General features: G+C 31.8%; 1 protein-coding gene and 1 pseudogene across 2 annotated transcripts in view; both read right to left on the bottom strand.

Moving 5' to 3' along the window:
• Positions 1-18,444, bottom strand: part of LRPPRC (leucine rich pentatricopeptide repeat containing) — a 90,993-nt gene that overhangs the window by 61,031 nt on the left and 11,518 nt on the right. For both annotated transcript variants that reach the window (XM_011361343.2, XM_023531294.1), the window contains exons 4-14: positions 16,039-16,160; positions 15,874-15,932; positions 15,112-15,198; positions 14,374-14,500; positions 13,852-13,996; positions 13,432-13,577; positions 13,073-13,178; positions 12,884-12,991; positions 9,265-9,383; positions 7,699-7,792; positions 4,952-5,018 (exon numbers count right to left, since the gene is read on the bottom strand). In XM_011361343.2, the coding sequence (XP_011359645.1) occupies positions 4,952-5,018; positions 7,699-7,792; positions 9,265-9,383; positions 12,884-12,991; positions 13,073-13,178; positions 13,432-13,577; positions 13,852-13,996; positions 14,374-14,500; positions 15,112-15,198; positions 15,874-15,932; positions 16,039-16,160 (1,180 nt within the window). The remainder of the gene's footprint in view (positions 1-4,951; positions 5,019-7,698; positions 7,793-9,264; positions 9,384-12,883; positions 12,992-13,072; positions 13,179-13,431; positions 13,578-13,851; positions 13,997-14,373; positions 14,501-15,111; positions 15,199-15,873; positions 15,933-16,038; positions 16,161-18,444) is intronic.
• LOC111740673 lies at positions 3,287-3,405 on the bottom strand (annotated as a pseudogene).

The following is an 18,444-nucleotide window of genomic DNA, read 5'->3' as shown; positions in this document are numbered from 1 at the left end:
GTCACCTTACAATCCCTTATTTTTATTTTTTTCACATCTGGCATTTAATGTGGTGACTTTCAATAAGACTAGTGTCAGAAAGTTGATTGCATTTCAATGTATGAATAGCAGCACACTTCAGCGGTACAGACTCTCAACTAGCCAAGTTCAGACTATTGTCACTGGGTCAGAAAACCCCTCGTTAGATCACAGAACTCTTTTCTGTGCACAACAAAGAATTAGATGCCTTCACGGAAATTCTGAAACATTTTTCTTCATTATATGATATATTCCTGGCCAAGTTTTGAACTAGCTTCAGTGACATTTTGTCTCTCAGAAGTGACTCAATATTTCTGATGGTGGAATTATCAATAATACATAAAACGTATAATCTCCTCTTTCTCATTTGAACTTTGTTTGGCTAGTGCTATTAGGAAGAAAGTCTTATTCATAATAAACATCTTCTCGCCCCAGATTTGACATAAGACTTTACTAACTTTATCAGTCAGATCTAAATGCCCTTTAAAATATACTCTTAAAAACAGCCTTATTTTTTTTTAAAGTTTAAAAGTAAAAATTCCCTAAGAATCTTAAAGACTCTCCCCCTAAGCAGTATTGAATTTTAATTTCAACAGGTAATTTTGCCTCTATGTGTTAATAAACAATTTATAAATTGAAAAAAATTTTAGGAAAGCATCACACTTGATTGGTAATCAATGACCACTTCTTGAGTTTATCAACTTACAGAAATACCAACTTGCCATTCGAATACTACTCTAAAAAGATGAAGAAAATAGTGTTTGTTGGTTTTTCAAAAAAATTTCAAGGTAGCAAAAAACAAATAATCTGGGCTAAAACAGGTTACAGAACACATGCTAAGAACTACTGCCTCATAGACCCTGGATCCACCACTAGGAAGCAGATCATACTAAAGGTTAACAAGCATCCCAAAAATTGCATTCCAATATTGAAATGCATATCTAAGTTTCTCTTAGGATCAGCTAAAGTGACTACGCAATCTCATTTAATGTTCTGTAACTTCTGACATTTTTGATAACTATGAATAATTATTTTTGGTAAGGAGTAATTTTAAGTCAATCTCTTATGTGCTAATCTTTATAGGAGTTGCAAGCAGTTAATTTGGACCTACTGAGAATGCCAATCAGTATTCAGTCTTCTCTTTCCCACTCAGCCGATTCCAAAGATGCTAGAGTACAACAGGATCTTGAGAAGCACATGATAGGTGACTGTTTCAATAGTTGTACTGCATATACTGACAAAGGGATTTTATAAATACATCTATCTGATTCAGTATTGAAAGACTAGAAGGCTATATTAATACAAAGATAATAGATTATAATGATATGACATTTTGAAGTTTTAGTTTTTGGAGTGGGAGGGGAAAAAAGAAATCACCTTTAGTCACAAATGCTTCAATTATGTACATATTTTTATGAAAATACCATATTACCACAAGCTGAAACTTTTCTGTATCTACAATAAGAAAAATTCATCAACATAATGTAGTTTTAGAATATACAGACTTAAAACACTTTCCTGGAAAGGACGAGTTAAAACTGATTTTTACTGGGCAGAGTAACAGAGGGGAGACCTTGACAGAGAGCGAGCTCTGGAGATCTGCAGTAGGCTGTCCTCAGTCTTTAACTGACTACTGAAAAGCACATGGGAGTGAGCTAATAATCTGAAGGTGAGGACACTACCTGAGTCCTTTTCGAAGGCTCTGAAAAAGACAATTTCCAGAACTCACATAGGGCTTAGAATAGTTCATATTCCCAATAATCTTCAAATACATAGGGGTTAGCAGGTAGAGTACTCAGAAGGATACTGCCTCAATAGTGGAGTTACACTAATTTAGTGGGAATAATCCTAGACTAAAGCTGCTCCAAGTCCTGGCTAACAAAGCATAAAAGCAAGCATAAAACTGTTCCAAGTAACTTAACTCAAGGCTGTCTCTGAACAAAGCTCAAAAATATTTAAAGGAATACAAAAAAATTTCATATCCACCAGCATAAAATCCACATCTGCCATCCAAGCAGAAATTACAAAGAAGCAGAAATGTATGATGCATGAGGAGGAAAAATCAATAAACAGACCCAGAAATGACACAAATGACAGAATTAGTAGACAAGGACATCGAAACATCATTAACATCTCCATACAGTCAAGAAAGAATAAAAAAGCACGAACATGTTAAGTAGACATGGAAGATATTTTAAAAACCCAAAGTGAATTTCTAGAAATAAAAATAAAATGTCTGAAATTAAAATAGATTCTAAATGTATCCCTGTCTCAGCCAAGCCTCCACACTGCACAAGTCACTCTACTTTCTTCAGAATAAAGGACAAATTCCTGTATGTTATTTAAAATATTTCACAATCTTCAATTTCAACAATAAATACTTTTAAATTAAAAGATTTGCCTAAAATCAGAGGCAGAAAATAAGGTCCAAGTAATTAATTCAACAGCACTGATCATGTGGCAGGTATTAAGAAATTGCTGAAGAAAGCGCAATAAACCAAACAAACATGGAGCTTATGTTCTAATAATCAAAATAGCTGCCACAAAATCTTTGTCACAAAATAACAACAAATAGATATGCATGTTCTTATTTAGAACTGTTTATTTTTCTATATTACGGTAATTTCATTACCTAATTTTCAGCCACAATAAATCAGAAATAGCAAATTATCTAAGTGTGTATAGGTTACTTAAGGTAAATATACTGAAACTTGTCAAGAGTGACAGTAAAAAATCTGACAGCAATAATGGTAACACAAAATTAAAAAGCAAAAATAGAGAAAACACAGCAACCAGACACACTTACTAGAGGGGCAAGCAGCTTTGCATACTTTAATCACTGAGCCAATAAAAGCTCAATGACTGACTTGGATACATATCAGAATACACAATTTGTTTTTATCCACCATACTAGATCAACTTTAGAATCTAAATACTTTGTTTAAAGAAGTCTAGGGTTTGTGAAATATAACTGACATTCAAACTAACTAAAAAATATGAAAAACTTTTCCCAACCTTTTCTCAGGAATAACTATATGAAAATGTTACTATATTTTACCTCATAATGCATTATGGATTCTTTTTTTAAAATCTGGCTCTACCAGCATGTTTGTCCACTCTAATATGTATTCAGTATTTTTTCTTTCCTTTATCTTTCCTCTTTCCCTCTTTCCCTCCCTCCCTTTCTTCCTTCCTTCCTTCCTGTGGTTGACCTCACAGGTTGCAAGGACCTTGTCAGTTTACGATCCCTTTATTTTTTTATTTTTTACACCTAAAGCACCTGGTCTTCCTAGGTGGTCTCCCATCCAAGTACTAACCAGGCCCGACCCTGCTTAGCTTCTGAGATCAGACAGGACCAGGCTTGTTCACGGTGGCATGGCCATAGACTGTACTCTGTATTTTTCAAACTTTATTTTTAAAGACATGGACTTTGATTTCTTCTTCTTTTTATTTAACTGCACACAAAACTATCATATCACTGAAAAGAATATAACTGCACTGACTAAAGAAAGAGCAGCAACACAGAATCCCACCTACTTGTTCTACCTCTTCTTGCCTACAGTGGAGATTCCAAGTATGTCTACAGAAAACTCCAGCACTCCAACCAACAAACGGACTAAAAATTACTGGAGTTAATATTGGAAGTCATTAACATCATAAATACAGAAAGAATGATAAAATTAGAAACCCATCCTTTTGCAACCACCACTGTTAACAATTGATTCAACAAGGATTACCAGTAGCTGCTAAAAACACTGAGTGAAAGGTGCTAGGAAACAAGGCAGACACACTTTCTCAAAGTATCGCCTCACAGAATTCTTACCAATGAAAAGAGGATGAGGTTCCCTTGCAAAGGAGAGATATGGAGACCACTAACATAACCAAGTGACGATCAAACTTAGCTGATGGCACCAATTTTTGACACCTGACAATATGTCTCTTGATGCAATAAGAAATACTTATCACCTATAAAGTATCCTTTCTAAAACTGTTCAATCTGAATCTATCATGAGAAAAAAGTCAGACAAATAAAAATGTGAGGGGGACATTCTACAGAGAAAGTAGCCTAAACTCTTCAAAAAAAAAGTCAGTGTCAAGGTTTAAGAGAATTGTTCTTGATTAAGAAAATATGGAGACAGTAATTGAATGGAATGTATGAACTTAATTGAATCCTCAATCAAAAAGCAAAACAGCTATAAAAGAAATTTTTAGAACAAATGGGACAATCTAAATAGGGACTATGTATGTTGGGTGATATAGTAGTGTTAATTTTTTAGGAGTGACATTGGTACTGGATTACATAGATGACCTTATTCTTAAGAGTTATAAGCTAAAGAATCCAGTATGATATCTACAATTTCAAGTGGTTCAGCAAAAAAGTGTATGTATGTATGTGCATGTGTGTATATACATTAGAGAAACAGTGTACGAGAAAGTAAGTAAATATTGCAAAATATCAAAATGGTAAATCTATATAAAGGGTATATGGATGTTTACTATTCTTTCAACTTTTGTGTTTGAATATTTTCAAAATAACAAAAGTGGGAGGGAAAGGTCATTAACATTCTCTTGAGTGCACAGAGGAAGAAAGTAATATGATGAAGATAATCACTTTGTAATTAAAAACTTAAAGTATAAATCAAACATACATGCAAATTTGTCTATAATTCCAACTCATCATTTTCAAACAGTGCTTTCTTCTCTGAAACAAGATCTTTACCAAATCTGTGTGTATTTCTTGGAAAAAAAATAAAAAAGCTGCCTGAACTCCACTCAACTAATTAGTAGGAAGAATAAAACAAATAAGATTTCAGGTAACTAGTATATTGGAAGATTTAGAAGAATATCATCTTTCTTCATACAATAGGTCAAAAAGACAGGAGAAATCAGTCCATATTCAGGTAAAGAACATTATATAAGGTGATCATCTTACCTCCTAAAGCCTAGAATTAGGCTGCCTCTCAAAGTAGTAAGTGAGAAAGGCAATGTATTTGATTCCACTGCAAAAGAAAATGATCATCATTAAATCACAGACCAAAAACAAATAACTTAAATTATCAGTTTATTTGGAAACACATTTATATCTATACCTTTTAATTTTCATTTTGGAAATTTTATTTTTTAAATTGAAATATTTTCATATAAAAATAATTATAAAATGCAATTATATATATTTGCTATATATAAGCTATCTTTTAAAAACATTTTAACTTCATTTTCATGCATATATACGACTACTGAATTTACACATGTTCTTTCATATAAATGTCAGTAATTAATCCACCAGCATACTCAGAGTCAGCCTGGCACACATATTGAGGCTGTATGTTAATGGACAATGTAGCACTGTGACGGGACAGACTAACTACCCTACAGGACTTCTGTCTTTTAAAAACAGTAGATGAAGAGAACAATTCTTTTCTCAGTGGTGTTGGGTTCTGTTGAATCATTCACACTTTCTCATTCTATTTTCCACTATGATCAATGACCTGCATTCATGCGAGAGTAACAACATTAAGTCATAAGAAAATCAGTCTTTACCTCTATTATATAATTGATTTATACTGATCTTTCTCTTTTCTGAGCATTCATTTGCTCTACTACTCATTTTGGCATTTAACAGTCTACCACCTTGTATGTTTCAGTGCTGATACTCTAAGCTTGATTTGCGTTAGTATTAGAATAAGGCCTGATTCTTCACATAAACCTTGCCATAACTAGCATGGAATGGAATCACATTTGGCATCTCTTGCATATACTTTTCTCTGTCATTCTATTAAAATGGTGCCATGTTATAAGTAATTGATTTAATATTTTCGGTATACATATAATGTGGCTGAACGATCCAAGATGGATAGAATTAGAGAGGAACTTATAGTGGAGGGAAATTCTGAAGACAGAGTTAATAAATACAGTTTAGGTGAAAATTAAGATACCTGGTTTAAAAAAAAAACAAAAAAAAAACCTCATGGAAAAAGTCATAGTAGATTGTAACATCATTTGCTTATCTCCCCCATACACTTAAAGAGAATTGTCTTAGATCACCTGTTATATCCCTTGAACATGGAGTATGAGTTTCTCAGTGGTTTTACACGGCATTGAAAAACTAAAAATCATTTTTAAAATGACCTGCCTTTTAGTCACTCAGAATTAGACATAACTTACATGCCTTTCAGCAACCTTTAACTTTGCTTAACCAAATTAATTTTCCATGCCTACAAACACATGTGGGAAAATGCTTCCTACTACTCTACAAACTCCATCAAGATAAGCCATTTATTTACTCTTCTCTCCTACCTACCATCCTTTGTGATGTGGTAACCAAAAATGCATGCCTGTGACCTGCCTAACAGTGAATACCAGCAATTATAGAACTAACTGCTCTCCAAAGACCTGGAAATAAAAGGAGGGACATCAAAGTTCCTGAAATTTTTCTTTTTCAAATTTAATAAACAATCTCTTGAAAATTTATTTTTATACTATTCAAATTAGTCTTTTACAGAATATTGTCAAGGTTCTATTCATTAAAAAGGTGACCAGAAACATCCCAGCAGGCTGAAGGTTGCTGAAAAAAAACATCTAGTTTCCTTAGCAACAAACAAGTCTGAAAAATCAAGAGGTTGACAATGAAGTGAAATGGGTGGTATGATAAAGAGAAATGCACCTTATGTGCTCAGATTCCTCTGCTAATGCTTCTCTGTTTTCATCTTGTCAGTATGAAAAATATATAGAGTGGAAAGCAAAATCAATACAGATGGCAGCCAGCATTAATACCCAAACTTCAATGCAAACAGCTATACCACTAACCATCACCATTTTCATACTAAACACTTTGCTTTTCCTTTACAATATTATGAACTATTTTAAACATTTACACAGATTATCTCAATAATTTGGTTTTTACAAAGCTTCCACCTATACAGTTTGAATATACATTATTCAGAGCTTAACTTTAAACATTTTAGATTAGAAATTAAAGTTTGTATGTTCTGTTTCTAAACATTTTTTTTCATAAGATCTGAAAAATTCAAGTTTAAAAAAAGAAGACTTTAAGAAATGTCTTATTTATTAAAATATAGTGTGGTGAAAATAATAAGGTTAAAGTCAGATCTTGGTTCTGGCTCAGACACTAACTTTGGGCAAATCAGTTAACTTCCCTATGCTTTTTTCTTCATCTATCAACATGTATGTGATGACCATTGTAAAGCACCTTAGCATTTATAAGTGTTTAGTAAACATTTGCTGTTTTTTGTCAATGAAAACCGGGAGATGGCTTCATGTAATTATGGCTATAATAGGAGTTAGTTTAAAAACACTTTAGGAAACAATATCTCATGATTTTCACAACTCTCACTACATAGGTAGATAGGTAATACTACCCCATTTCATGAAACTGGATCAAAAAAAGGTAAAGAGACTTGTCTACATCCCATAATCAGTGGCTTAATTACAAACAAAACCCAACTCTTCCAGGTCCCCAGTCTAACCTACCAACCATGTTATCCTCAAAATCCTTTTAACTTTAAAATCATTTCCAAATTATCTACAAGTTCAACTCATAAACAGCTTATTAGTCTGACTGATTTAAAATATACACTGAAGGCATAACGTACCCTGCATGCTTTCAACAGTAACTGAAATTAACACCTATCAAATTTACTGCTAATGCTGAGTACTTACAAAATGACAAAACATAGTCTAAGTTCCCATTTACTGCTTCACTTCTCAATTCAGCTTGAGAAAATACATTACTTTCAGGTAGACATCCATTTTCCTAGGGATAAAGCACATTTCAATGATAATATGCCTCAGCTAAAAACATTATGATATGCCAAACTTCCTGTTTTTCCATTTCTTTATATGACCATTTTCTCTGATAATCCTTCATTTAAAGAATCATTTTCTAGAACAATACCTAAACTGAATAATTGAACTTTAGCAAAAACTATGCGATGGAGTCCCAACATTCCAAATTAAATGCCTCTCTTCAAGTTCAGATAACCTGTTACCTGTACAGTGTCTTCCTTCTAGGAAGAATTTACTACTAAAGACACTAGGACAATTCTCTGATTTAAAACAATACAAAAATTCATGTATTGATCAAAATGATCTTTTGGGGTATACGGTGAGGTAAAAATAAAATTTAATTTATCTCCGAATGGTTAATCACTTGTCCCAACATCACCATTTTTAATAATTTAAGTACATAAGCCAAAAATGAGCTCGAATACATTTATTGAGTCACTGTATAACAGCACCATATTAAAAACCACCTAATCAATAATAAGCAATAAATAAAAATAAATTATGGTATATCCATACAATAAAACAGCATGCAAGCATAAAAAATAATTGGTGGATTTATACACTGTAATGGAAAGGTGCCAAGTGAAAAAAGGATTTAGGGAAATAAGGATTTAGGGGAACTATTTTTTTAATATATATTTTAACAGTAAAATATATACAGCACAGGCTCAGAATATTCTGTTAAGTACTTGGGGAAGAGAGGTACAGACACTTAAGACAAACTCTATCTTTCAGAGAGCTGTAACTATGTAATTATTTCAAAGAAAGAAAAGAACACTCTAATATTAGAAAAATCAAGGCATTAGGTGAATAACCATCTAGGAAACAGATCTTTGAATGAAATATTTCTTATCAAAGTATTTGGTGCTCTGTCATGTTGTTCCAAATTGTATAGCAGTTTCTTTTGAAAATAGAAAGTGCAATCCTTGCTGATCTAACACACTAAGTCAATTTCATCATATTCTCTTTCATAAAGACCTTTCCTGTTCTCATGAGGACAGGAAGTACTGGTAGGAAAATAATGCTTTGGAGTCAAACTAAAGATGATTTTTTAAAAAAATAACAAATAAGCTATGAGTGTATTATGAAAATTCATAGAAAAGTACAAAGTAATATTCAAAAGATGAAAATTAAAGTTGCATTGTAGAGTAGGATTCAGGAGCAAATATTGTGTTATTTAATTTTTTTTTTTTTTTTTGATACTGACATATTGTCTTTCAACACACAAGAAAAATGCTGCTTTACTTCTTTAAAGTTTCAAGTTTAACCACTACAGATGTTACACTAACCAGTATTTTTACAAAGCTTTTGAAATTGTATACAGACACGATCATTTTTAATGCTCAGCTTAATGACTTTTTCTTTTTTTGGTGACCACAAAACATTAGGGAGGAAAGATATTCTCTTCAATTATGAAATTAAAACCATACTTATGCTCACCTGCAAAATAGCACGAACTGACGTTATACTATCAAACGATGGAAACACATAATTTACATATGTTTCTTGATCAGGATTTACTCCCATTTCATGCATTCCTTTGAGGACTTCGACTATACCTGTAAGATAAAATTTAGAAGAGATGACAAACCTGAAATAAATTAACAAAAGATCAGAAAGTTTAGTTCATTTACTTTCTGAACCATAATGAAGGAAAAGTACTCAGCATTTTGTTTGACTAAAAGAAAAAGGAGAAAAGAAACAGAACTGAGAAATAAGTAAAATTCTGTAATATAGAAATGATAATAACGCTCCCCACTTACCTCTCGGGGTAGTCAATAAAATTAAAGAAAAAAATATGTGCGAAACTCTAAAATATTAAATAAATTTAATATTAGCAATAATAATTTAATTTTTTAACCTGTCTTAAAATACGCTAACAATTCAAAAATTTTCCTTAAATGATATGTAGACTAAATGTAGCATAAGGTAACTAGATATTTGATTTCCTAATGTTTGAAAATAGGCCAAAAATTGATAATTCTTATTGTGAAAAATACTTCACTCAATCATCTATGCCTCAAATACTTTTTATTCTCCTACTTCTTCATTTTTCCAATAATGTTTTTCAGGGGGAGGAGTTCACTCTGTTTACCTAGATGACGTGTGTAACCAGCATTTTTAACTTATGTATTTTTCTAACTGAAACTGAAGCAGGTTTAAGAAAACCTGGATTCACACCTTCACCTAGGTAAGTTCAGTCACTCCCGCAGGCATTCTGAGGAAGCATAAAAAAGATATTCACTTCAACAACTGTAGTCAGATGGAAAGAGAGAAACACTTATCAATAAGGAGAAAAAAGTGATTAATCTGACATAACTACATACATCCCTCTAAAAAATACAATTCATATTTTCAAAAAAGATTAAAATAATCATATATTAACATAGATAGCATGGAACCCAAACCTCTGTGAACTTAAAAAAATCTGAACTAAATACACAATCTAATACGAATATTTTAAATGTAGTCATGAGAAAGTTTGTGAATCAAGAGGAAAGTCTCCATTCAAAAAGTTTTATAAGAATTAAAATAGTTCAAACTTTTGAGAAATACGTATATGGTTTACCTGAGCAACTTACACCAGCTATGACCATTTATTTATTCCACGATTTCAGATTTTAACCAGAGCCCTCACTTTATTAGGAGGCAACTTCTTACTTTTTGAAAAGTACCCTCTAATCAAACACTTCACTTAACTGACATTTATGCTTTCATATCGGCTATCCCTTACATATTTTACCTTTTCTATATTCTAATTTTTATGTTTTCTAAATATACCAAGAGATTGTTAGTCATTCTGGGTTGTTTCCTCTAATTCAGGCCAACTTGCTAAAATTCTAAGTGGTAATTTTTTTCATTTATGCCACAGAAAAATACTAGTAGATGAGCCATGAGGAAGTCATTATAAGAGTTTTTCTTAGGGATTGGTGATGGATAAATTTGCAGCCAGAAAAATTCTAGAATTCAATAAAAATCTGATCATCATTACTGAAAACTCTGGTTCAGTTTGAACTGACCCCTAGATATCTTTCTTTGATATCCTGAAGGGTTTTATTTATTCCATAGGAAACATTCCTCTACATCCTTCAGCTCTGCAGCCATTATTTTCTTGTGGTATTTCTACCAGTTTATAAATGACTTTCCATGGATAAAGTACAAATTCATTGCACTAATAAGAATGTTGCTTTCTTACCTTACACCAAAGAAACGATATATAATACATAACAGCCATTTCCCTGTTACATGAAGGAAGATTATACAATCAATAATATTGTAATAACTACGTATGGTGTCAGATGGCTACCAGACTTATCAGGTGATCACTTCATAAGGTATATAAATGTCTAATCATTATGTTGTACACCTGAAACTAATATATTGCATGTCAACTGTAACTGGAAAATAAAATTTTTTTTAAAAAAAAAAAAGACCACTGATTTAAAAACTTGGTAATACTTTAAAAAATGTCCTTAATATAAAAATCAGTACCCAATTTTTAACCAATAGCTAAGAATTTTCATAAAATAAATTCAGCATATAGATGTCGAATATATAGGTGTTATGGTATTTAAAAAGAGCATTTAAAATAGAAAGACAAAAATTCTCAATTCTAGTCCAAGCACTACAGACAGCTAGATGTGTAACTTAAGGTAAGTCACTGAATCTTTCTGCAGCTCTCAGTTCCTTCATCAATATAATGTGAGCTTTCAACAAGGGACCTTTGAAATCTAAATTCTAAGATTCTAAGAAAAGACAGATTGAAGATAAAGCTCACTTTTCTACTATTTTGAGCTACAACTATAGAAAGAAATTCCCTGAATTCTTTTATGTGTACTAAGTAGTAAAAATGTGGTATCCGATTCAAGTCTAGATAGAGTGCTAAGGTTGAAGAAAGCAAATTTACTTGATAAACAAACATTTCAACAGGGGTATACATTTTCACATCTATGTAAAGGTGGACAATACTAATATGCCCTCGAATTTTCATGGAATGATAGAAACTTTCTGTGGTTCAAAAATACTGGGTTAAAGGTTACTTCTTGGAGCTTTCAGAACTGGAGGCTATGCAAAGAGTTAATCAACTAGCATATTGTTTTCTAAAGATTTTCTAAAAAGGATTTAGAGACTTTTATAGCCAGAAACAATTAGGGAATACTTGTTTCACTATTTCCTTCAAAGCATAAGACAGCTATATATTTAAAATAAAATTGCAATATGAAAGTCTGCTAAAAGCACTTTTTTTGTTGTTTGTGCATTTTGTTTGTCACCCAGTGTCATACTAACAACTCTGCATCTCATTCTAAAGCACATTATACTGCGAGATAAAATGAAAAAGACCATTTTTTGTTTCCCCATGGGGGAAGTACTTCTGTTAAAAGCATCTTTTTATGATACTACTCTTTCTGAATTACCAATAATGCAAACCAAAGAATTAGATACTGTACTCTAAAACTTAATATTTGTTCAATTCTTATTCATATCCTATAGACATCCCATGTGTACAAAGAAAAGTATGTTAAACGCTTAACCGTACTTAAGAATCTGAAAGATTGAACATTTCTGTCCTTCAATCAGCAGGCTGTCAGGTCATGAGTACTCATTTCGCAATAAAAGTTTTCTTTTCTTTCCTATTATTGTAACTCAGCTCATTTAAGAAGAAATAGACTGGTCCACAAAGAAAATGTCCTGATTACATATAACTTTATTTTTAATAAGGCTAGACAAACAAACTAACTTCTAACCCTATACATAAAACCAAGAACTAGTTTTAGAAAATCTTAAAAATAATGAACTATTTAAAATTACACTCACAAGTTTGACTATCCAGATCAGAGATGAATTAAGAAATGAAATGTTAATTAAGATGAAAGAAATCTATTACATTTGTTTTATAAAATCCTTAATATTTTACTATGATTTAAATCAATTCTATTTTCAAAGAAGATCAAATACTCAGGAGTAAGTATGCTTTCCCAAAGAATTCAATTAGATGTGTGTAGAAACTATTACAATGGATCTCTGAACCATCACAAATCTGTAAAAGGCAAAACCTAACCTTGAACATTTTTCTTCTTCTGATGTCCAACCAGCAATGGCCAGAAATAATGAGTTCTGACAGGAAAACCTTCTTCCTTCAGAGCCTTCATTAGAGCTTTTGCCAAATCTGAAAGAGATACCATAAAATATTACAAAGCTACCTCAGAAAAACTTATTTAGTTTGGTTTAAATTATAAGAATATAGTACCGGCTTTATTGGCTACTAAAGCACACTGGAGTGTGAACTGCAAAGGCGCCGTGTGCATCTGGGCTTCCTTTAGCTTCTTACAGTAGTCTTTCAGCTTCTCTTCAGGCTAGGGGAAAAAACGGCACACATCAACTGGATCTACAAATATCTTACCATTTGGTATTCTGCAAATATTCTAACACTTTGGGGATGAAAAATTTGAACTTCTCATCCCCTTTCTACTCAATAATCTTATAATGTGAAAACAAAGTTTCCATAATATTTATGATTGGTCTAATCTCATAATAGATTCTTATATTTTTTAAAAATCTTATTTCACTGCCTATTACACTGTCTACAAGTAATAATGGACAGAATACCGTATTCATAGTCACACAATGCCGTAAAAAGAAACTGCCAAAGTCACTCAGACCATCTTCCCTTGATATAGGACATGCTAATAGAACTTGCAATGCCGTATCTTCCAACTTTTCAGTGACTAAAAGCAAAATGAGGTTCATTGCATCTGGGAAGAAAAAAAAGATGTCTTTTGTTACTGAATGGAACATTATTTTTACACTGCAACCAATATGAAAGACAAACTTATGACCTACAAACACCAAAAGGATATATCTGCCTAAATAATGAAACACTTGCAAATCATTAAGTTTATTAAGCTGACTTTGAGTCCTTTGTTCATCTACTACAATTCCCTATTGTTAAAGAATGCCCTTTTCATCATGTAAGAACAGTAATTCAGATTTTTAGAAAAATCATGAAAGTAAACTTTTAAAATCTACCTGGAATATATCTTCTTTCATATGCAATTTTTTCCAAAATTTCTGAGACATATTGAGGATATCCAGCTTTACTGAAGCTAAAGATAATTTGCAACAAATCACGGTCCATAAGGTAAAGATCAGACTTCTCCACCTTCTCCAGAGTCTATAGACAGTTCCAAAAATTAGAACAAGTTAGAAACCAGTATTCTTTAACTAAAGCTAAATAAATTAAAATACCAAGATTTTAAAAATTAGGAACATACAGCATCTAAAGATTTGGGACTTCTTTTACAAAACAGAAATATCCTGTTTCAACAATAACTGTTATATTAACACCAAGGTACCTAACTGTAAGAATTCTCCTTCAATACTATTGTCTATAAGAAAAGTAAAATAGCCACAATCACGTAGGTATCTCTTGTCTACAAGAGATATCTTTAAAAACAGACATAAACTATACTTTTCTGCTTCATGAAAAAAGTAATGTACGTTTATACAAATGACTTTAAAGTATATTTATTTACATGGTGTAAGTCATACCTGCTTAACATGGTCAATGTCACCCTTCTCAGCATATGCATTTAATAAGGCTAGGTATGTGTCTGGACCAGGCTCAATTCCAGCCTCTTTCATCACGGTGAGAATATTCTCTGCATTCTCCATATCTCTGTAAGTTAATTAAAAGAAAATAAAACAGGTTACTATAATACTGCCAAATGTAATATTTTCATTTAATCTAAAATGTATTACCTATGCTTAATAAGATTAAAAATTCTGAAGTGTCATCTAGAAACAAGCTAACATCAGAAAAGGATAAATATATATTAAACTGGTTATAGGTTTCTGAAATAATAAAGATCGTAAACATCTCAAATTTTCACAGATAACTTTTACAAAATAGAAACTAAATTGTGTAATAATTACACAGACATTAGCATGTACTCTTTAAGTATGTTATGACTCAAATTTAGCTTTTTAGGGAAGAATAACAATTAGTAAATTGTTCTTAAAAAATGAAAATATTCTCCAGGGCACCAGCAGATCAGTTAATAAACTTTACAAAGTTAGTTACTTTGAATCAGGTCCAATTTTTTAAAGTGAAAAATTTTAAATAAAAGTTTTATGAAACAGATATTTTAAAATTGTGCATGTTCTACCTCACGCACTGATTTTTTTTTTTTTTTTGAAGGGGTAGATGAACACAGCTTAAGAATTTTCTACAATAATTTTCTATAATTTAAATCTAACTTGAGAATAAAACCTTAGGTTGAACTTTACCCAGATCTTGCATGCCCTGTAACAAGGGCACTGAATACTGCCTCTGTGACTGGAAGATCCTTAGTTTTCATAAATCCAAGAATCTTGCTGCAATAAAAAAGAAATGAAAATATTCCTTAGAAATAAACATCAAAAACACTTTTTACAACATGTACACACAAAAAACATTCCCTGAAATTATAGTAATTGTCTTGAAGTACTCTTGTTAAAAATAGCAGATAATTTTTTAAAATCTGACTGTTTCTTCTATACTACTAACCTTTAAAAAGCACGGATTTAATAAGACTCATTTAGTTAAAAATGAGATTGTACATTGTAATTTATCCCTTACTTTCTAAGCCTCTATCCCAAAGTAGTAATAAATTTTACACAAGCAGAGAAATGTCACAACTGATTTTATATGAATCAGCGACATAAAGATATTGTGTTTTATAAATAAATATAGTTTAAATGGCTAAGAACATTTCTTTTAGGAAATGTCAATTAAAAAGTAAAGCCAGCTTTATACCTCAACAATTTTAAACCACTGCTCCAGTAAATCAAGTTTTTAATTAAGACAGCAATTTTCACTTATCTTTCCCCTCTTACACAATTTTTATATTTTACCTAAATCATATTACCAAATTTGCTAGATTAAAATACTTCTGAAATAATTTCCCTACCAAGAAGAAACTTAAAAAAAAATAAGAAGAGTGAATATATTCCAGGTTTACAAGACTTTTAAATTTGTTTGCTTAAATATATGTTTACGGAGCTTCATACCTGGCTCCTTCAATGTCTCCCATGTTACAATAAGCGGCAATCAACCTTTGGTAAGTCACCTATCAATAAAATGGGCCAGTTAATATTTTTTAATATTTTTTCTGGGGGAAAAAAAAAAAAAACAGCGGATGTGACCAATAAACATTTACAACAGCAACTACCTACTCGGTTTGGTTGAATGTTTGCTTCCTCCATTTTTGCCAAGAAGTCAGTTGGTGAAAATTTATATTCATTTTGAAGGTAGACTTTAAGTAAAGCATTATAGTGACTTATATCATACGCGGTACCTACAAATAAAATTTAAATCAAATTTTTAGAAAAGTACTTAAAATCAGATCCTTTTATCACAACATGTACACTTAAAGAGTAAAATGATCATTTCAGTATTTCACGCCTTACTTAGATCCTTCTATGTAGAAATCCTATCAGAACAGAGCAAGTTAAACATGTAAGCCAGTAATTACTGAATTACTGTACAGTTATAAGCATCTGCCTAGTAAGATATTAAGAGGTCTCTTACTTATGAAGTATAGTATTCCCTTCCTGTTACAAAATGCTAACAATATCCCTGTATTTAAAGTGACTAAAAGATTTTTCTATATTAGTAGTCCTTGCCACATTACTGACACATTGGGACAGATGGATCAGTTGTTTTACACAGGTAAGACTGTGCTGGCAGTTTTGCTTATTTACTAACCAGGCCTTCAAAGCCTTTGCTTGAAGGCTCTCCTTCCACTCCATCCCCAGTTGCTGAACACCAATTCTACTCTGCTACTATTAGTTATCTGTATTCCAAAGCCCTTTGTTTTCTGTGTCTATCTTGTGTAAGGCCACATCAATTAAGGTTATCATTCAGCCTTACTATATCTACTCATGATATCATGGTTATATTAATCTAGTGCTAACATGTTTTACTAAGTTTTTATAAATTTCGTATCTATATTCATCTGCCTGTGGCCACCAGGCCTATGGTCAGTATCTGGTTGGTTATCAGTTTGAGATTCAAGCCAGCAGAGACTAGTTCTATTAAATTAATATGTTTTAATCTTAGTAGATATGTAGTAAGCTTACTATGTCTCAGGCACTGTGCTAGGTGCTCTGCATATAGAGACTCGGTTACTCTTCATAAAAGCTTCAAGGCAAGTACTATTATCATATGAAGAAAGATGAAGAAAACTGACTTTTACTTGTCCAACACCACATGGTTAGTAAGTGACCATAAATTTGAATGCATGTGATCTGCCTTGAGAGCCCAATCTCTTAACCACCATAATTCTTTATATAGGGCCTCATAGAGAACCATGTGCAATTCAGCATCTGCAATATGATTATGCAAAATGTTACCATATAATGTCTAAAAACTTGTAGAAAAATCATCAAGTCAAGCTGAAGACTCTACTAATGGCCAACAATAGCTCTATGGCTGAAGGATAGTATATTTTATAATTTTGTAAAAACATTCACTCTGGTTTGTTGGAGAAGCTGAGGAAACTGTTCAAAACCCAGATAAGTAACATATATTCTAGGTTTTCATAGATTTGAGTCAAGATCAATATTCAATATAACTCTGCTGTTTCATGTATTTCTCTCACATTGGAATAGTGCTATGGATGCCAAAAATGTTTCTATGAACTCAGTAAAATTTTTATTCCCATGTTTATTATTATGTCTAGTTAATTTCATAGGTCATTTCTAACTTGGACTGGAGATAAAACTCTAGAATGGAGAGACTTAAACCTTAGCTTGAAAAATGGACTGATTTAAAAAGTAAGAAATAAAGACCATTTGAGAAAAGGTGAACAACTTGAACAAACAAAAAGTTAAGGAGACATATATTATCATGGTGTGGCCAAGAAGGTACACGAGAAGTAATTCTATTTTTTAAAATTTAGCACATGGCAACATTGAAATGAGGTTCTATCATTTCCAGCATTTCCTCCAGAAGTCCTTTCAGTTCGGAAATCTCAGTTGCAGTCTCAGATCTGTCAATAGCTCATTCTGTAACTCTGGACACATTACCTAAGCTAAAATACCTTTTACTGCTTTACAAAATTGTGAACAAGAGTCACACTGGCAATATACTAGGCTTCTGACAATATTAACTCAACAAGTATTTATCAAGTGTAATATGTACAAAGCATCATGCTACTGGCAAACAAAGATGTTATGGATTCCACTATCAAGTAGGATATGGAAGACAGACATGTTTGTGAGAAAATATAATAGAAAGTATTAAGTGTCTATCTTTCTATTGAGATGTTAACATTATGACTGCTATGTCAGGGCTTCTTTGTATTTTAGAATATAACCTTTTTCACACGTTTCTGCCAGTTTGATATTTTTTTTAAATTATGTGACATACAGACATTTCTAGTTTTTATAGAGTCAATTCTTTATCTTCACTTTTCTGTTGCTTTTACACTTAGAAAACCCTTTTCCATTCTGGAATATTTAGTTCATCTCTGTTTTTTAAAATGTTTTAAAAATGTCTTTATTCTAAATATTATTTAAGTTATGGATTTTTATCATTTTATATTTCTAACTACTTTACTGTAAGTTGATTTTCTGGGA

This window comes from Pteropus vampyrus, unplaced genomic scaffold, assembly GCF_000151845.1.
Source record: "Pteropus vampyrus isolate Shadow unplaced genomic scaffold, Pvam_2.0 Scaffold66, whole genome shotgun sequence".
Classification (NCBI taxonomy): Eukaryota; Metazoa; Chordata; class Mammalia; order Chiroptera; family Pteropodidae; genus Pteropus; species Pteropus vampyrus.
Note: the sequence above shows the minus strand (reverse complement) of the source record. Positions and strands in the feature narration are given on the sequence as shown.